This window comes from Myotis davidii, unplaced genomic scaffold (genome assembly GCF_000327345.1).
Source record: "Myotis davidii unplaced genomic scaffold, ASM32734v1 scaffold935, whole genome shotgun sequence".
Classification (NCBI taxonomy): Eukaryota; Metazoa; Chordata; class Mammalia; order Chiroptera; family Vespertilionidae; genus Myotis; species Myotis davidii.
In genome coordinates this window covers 1234208-1238686 of record NW_006286974.1, presented here as the reverse complement: position 1 = coordinate 1238686, position 4479 = coordinate 1234208, and the positions used below count along the sequence as shown (strand labels likewise).

At 43.8% G+C, this 4479-nt stretch overlaps 1 protein-coding gene across 2 annotated transcripts in view; it reads right to left on the bottom strand.

Annotated features, from left to right (window-relative positions):
• Window positions 1-604: 604 nt before the first annotated feature.
• Window positions 605-4479, bottom strand: part of UBE2V1 (ubiquitin conjugating enzyme E2 variant 1) — a 40452-nt gene continuing 36577 nt past the window's right edge. For both annotated transcript variants that reach the window (XM_006758793.2, XM_006758794.2), the window contains 2 exons: window positions 2041-2166; window positions 605-864 (listed from right to left, as the gene is read on the bottom strand). In XM_006758793.2, the coding sequence (XP_006758856.1) occupies window positions 718-864; window positions 2041-2166 (273 nt within the window). In that variant the 3' untranslated portion in view covers window positions 605-717. The remainder of the gene's footprint in view (window positions 865-2040; window positions 2167-4479) is intronic.

Here is a 4479-nt window from a genome sequence, read left to right as displayed (position 1 = left end):
AACCAAAGTATGCACCGAATTCAAGGTTCTTTTTGTTCCAGTTGTCAGATTCCAAACTAGACCCAAATGGATTGCAAAGATGACCAAATGAGAGCTGTTTAAAACTTCAATTTGTAAAAGCAAAAGCAATGACAGGAACAACAACAAAATTCATTCAAAGGGATCATGTGCTTACAAGTGTCTTCTGTGGCCTTCCTGAGCTTAACAAACAAACCTATCAGCTGATGATGACAGCAGAGTGCGGCAGGGCTGCGGACCCAATTTTCATTTCCTGGGCTGCTGGAGAAGCCACCCCAAGCTGGAGGGCTGTTGCAGACAGGAAGGGGGGTGGGGAGAGGAGAGGGAGAAGGCAGAGCCCCCAGGTCATGTAATCAGCAGCAAGGTGATTGTGTGATGTGTCTTTTCACAGTTGAGTTAGACATGCCCCACCAGTTATGATGGGAATCAATTTAAATATACTTTCTTGATCCCAGAAGTTCAACTATGTGGACAGTGGTTACACTTGACAGGATGATTTGTTATAGCACAACTTATATATTTCAAATGGACAAAAAATTAGTATCATTTACAGTCTCTTATTATGAACTGCCTTTGAGCAGGAGCTTCCTTTCCAGTACTTTGAGGTCTACAAGACGTATCTAGAAAATGTACGACTGTGGAAAATGAAGACTGCTTAAATCGAGTGGGGGAGGGGCGGGCCTGTGGCTTTCTTGTTGATTAGTTGCTGTAACACTGTCCTTCAGGTGGCTGAGGGAGTTTCATATTTTCTTTAGACATCATTAGGCGCCGAAGCTCCTGCAGGACAACTTTGATACTATATGAATTCTGCCATTTCGCTAGCACTGATATGGCTCTTGGGTCCACCTATAAAAAGGCAAATAAAAACAAATTACTGCTGGGCTCTCAAACAAAAGAACTGTTGTACACTGGAGTTAACCTACAGTTTAAATTTGAGTAAAATGCATTTTTTTAAGTTGAACACGCTGATCATACAATTTATGACATGCAGAATACCTGCAAGATCCCTCCCACCAGTCTGATATTCCCTTTTTATGTCCCAAACCGTCACTGTTTGGGAGAAGGAAATTACGGGTAAGTAAAGCCACCTTCAGAGAAATGGCCTGATACTTGGCGAGACTCAACCCAACCAGCTCTACAACAATGACCTGCGTCTGGGCGGGCCGCTGCCGCTGCTCAGGGCTTGTCCTTTTTCGACTCTACACCCAGGTGGTGGATGATAAAGCTGTGCAGGGCAGTCGGCAGAGCAAAGACAACGGGTGGCCTGGACCCAAGCTCTAGTGACAAGGGCCTGCCTCAGAGTCATAATCTCTCAAGTTAACGCAGCATTCCCTAAAAGAAATTTCCCAAAGCATGGGTCAAGTTCTGGTTCTGGACTTTAGGTGGAACTTGGATACAACATTAAACACTGAACACACAGTACAAGGCTCACATCTTTTCAACCCCTCCCCGCACCCCTCAAATCTTTGGAATACCTCAAAATTAAGGCTTAGCTCACGTGATGTTAACTTATGCCATACCCTCGAACCCCTGCTGATCTCCCCTTTGAACAGAGAGCAGGCCTCAAAGGCTCCAAGCCCTTGGCAAAGAACATAAGGAGGAAAAATTTATTAACTTTGCTTTGGTTTTGTAGTATTTCTTGTTGCCATTACTGCCTTATGGCAAGTGAGACTGGTTTTCATTGATGGTAGTAAAAATAAGTTAAAGAAAGCAAGGACATTAAAAAAAAATTATATACCAGTGACCCACAAATTAGGCCAAAGTGTGACCCTGAGCAAGATCTTTCAGCTCTGTGCCTCAGTGTCCTCATTTCTACCGCATAGGGGTATAGCATGAGGACTGATGAGCTCATGTATCAAAGTGACGAGCACAGTGCCAGCCCAGATGCGTGACCCCACCCCAAATGTTCATACTACAATATACGTTATCATCACATAACCAATGAACACGTGGGACCAGGCCTAAAAGTACGAGGCATTTCTCAATCCTGGGAAACAAGTAGGGGCAGAAAAAACAACTTACCACTCCATTAGAACTATTAACTCCATTCATATTAATTTTTGTTACAAATCTTACAAAGGGGGGTGCTTCTGGGTATTTAGGTCCACATTCTATTTTAAGGCTGTATATTCGGTTTTCATAAATTGTCTGGAAAAGAAGGGTAGAGATGTCAGGCAATTACAGAGAATTCAACAAAAAGGCACACCTTCTGAAAGCCCAATACCCCCGACTGCAGAACAGGTGCATCTGCTTCCATTACGCAGTCTATCTGCTATTTGAAATGTCAGTGGTAACTAGTCCCTACACTAGTGTCTGTGTATTCTGGCCTTGGGGAAAAGTTAGCATCATTACAGTTTTTTTTTTTTAAATCCCCACCCAAGGACATGCTTAGAGAATGGGAGGGCGGGAGGGACATTGATCAGTTGCCTTCTGTACATGCCCTGAGTGGGGGTTAAACTTGCAATCCAGGTATGTGCCCGACCAGGAACTGAACCGGCAGCCTTTCGATGACTCAACCAACTGAGCCACTCCAGCCGGGAACTAAAGTTTTAAGTTAGTATCATTAAGTCCAATCAGGTGGACCTGTTTTTATGTTAATTTTTCTACTTTGCAGAGCTGCCTACAGTCTGAGGATAGTGTGTTAAGAGTATTCTCTATTCTGGGAAGCCACAGTCTATGTCTATCTACTCCAGGATCATAGCCAATGCATTAAGTGTCAATATGTCCAAAGCACAGAACAGCCACCTCCTCTTTACAGAACTTCAAAATTAAGCAGAAGATAGGGGTGGGGATGCAGATGGGTACAGATATGAGAGCTGCTTCCCCACTTCATCATCACTCTGGGGCTGTGCACTGCACAAGGGATCTCAGCGGGCAGGTACCAACCCTCCCTTGCTATTTTTACAATGGCCCAAGAGATTACCAGTCTTTAGCGTATGTGTGTGTGTTGGGAGGGGGGGGGGCGGCGGGGGCAGGGGGGACGATGCCAAGATCACCAGGTCTGCACACAAAAATATTCCTTCTCCAAACACCAGCCGTGCTTTTGCTGGGAAAAGCAGCCATGCTTTTGCTGGGAAACACTGTAAAAATCCAATGCCCCACGTCAATGAACTTTTCACTGCAATGTCTCCCCAATAAGCTGTAAAATGTGCTGCCATTGCCAGGTGTTCCTTCTGCCTACAGTACCCTGGCCCCCACCTGAGCTACCCACCTTTAAGACTGTTCAAGCATTACCTAGTCAAACACCGCCCAGTTCAAATATTATACCGGACAGAAGGCTAATCTACAGCGTTCTGTCCTATATTAAATCACATTGTCTGGGTCTCGTGAACTATACTCGTTGATGGAGTCTGGACTGACCCTTGCTGCTAATCAAACTTAAAACTATTCTAAGAACATAACTAAGGAAACGGATCTTTTCCGAATGCCATGCTTGACAACACCAAGCATAAGCAAACCCACCTGTAGAGCTGTTTTCAGGAAGAAAGGCCTTTATTGTCCTCTGACAACTGTCATGCCACCTCCTGGTTTAAGGAGATTCTAGGAGCCCTTGTCACTAGACCATCCTGTCACTAGGAGACCATGGGCCTTTCTGCCATTTTTCCTCCCAAATCTTCCCAGGAAATTCAATTTGGCTGGACTAAGCAATTTGTGTAATTTAACACTGAAATGAGAACCATTACCCAGGAAAAAAGAATAAACAATATGACGCTGTCTGACCGGTGTGGCTCAGTTATTGAGGGTCATCCCTTGAACAGTTCGATGGTTCTATTCCAGGTCAGGGCCCATGCCTGGGAAGTGGGCTCAATTACCAGTAGGGGGCAGCCGATTGATGATTCTCTCATCATTGATGTTTCTCTCTCTCTCTCCCTTCTCAGAAATCAATAAAACATGTTTAAAACAAAACAAAACAACAAAAATCACATTGTTATCACTTGTGTCTGAAGACCACACTGTGGTGATGTCTCCCCATCAGGTGGCACCCTTGAAGGTACTCTCCTATGGTTCCCTTCTTAGGCACCTGTGCCCTTTCCTCATTGCATGCTGCACAAATAACTGTGTCTTTGTAAACAGCGACATCTAGCGGTCCTTGGAAAAATAAAATTAGAAGATGTGATTTAAACCCCTGAAAACAGTGTCTAAATCAAGCATGTCAAACTTGCGGCCCACAACAAATATTTTTGCGGCCCAGCCAATATAACACTATGTAAGAAATGTTCTAATAAAAAATTCTTAACTTAATTTTTACAATATCCTGTTATACATAATTATTAATAACGAACTATAACATTCGCTGATTACTATAATCATGTTGCATTCATTTCCCTTATGTACCTTACTCGCAGGCGCACCATTTCTCTCCACTAATACTAGCAGCGAATATTTTAGCAGCCGATTGCCACATCATTAGTCTTGGACTGACTTGTTTGGTGTGCTCAATTCGGAGAACAAGAGAAATAG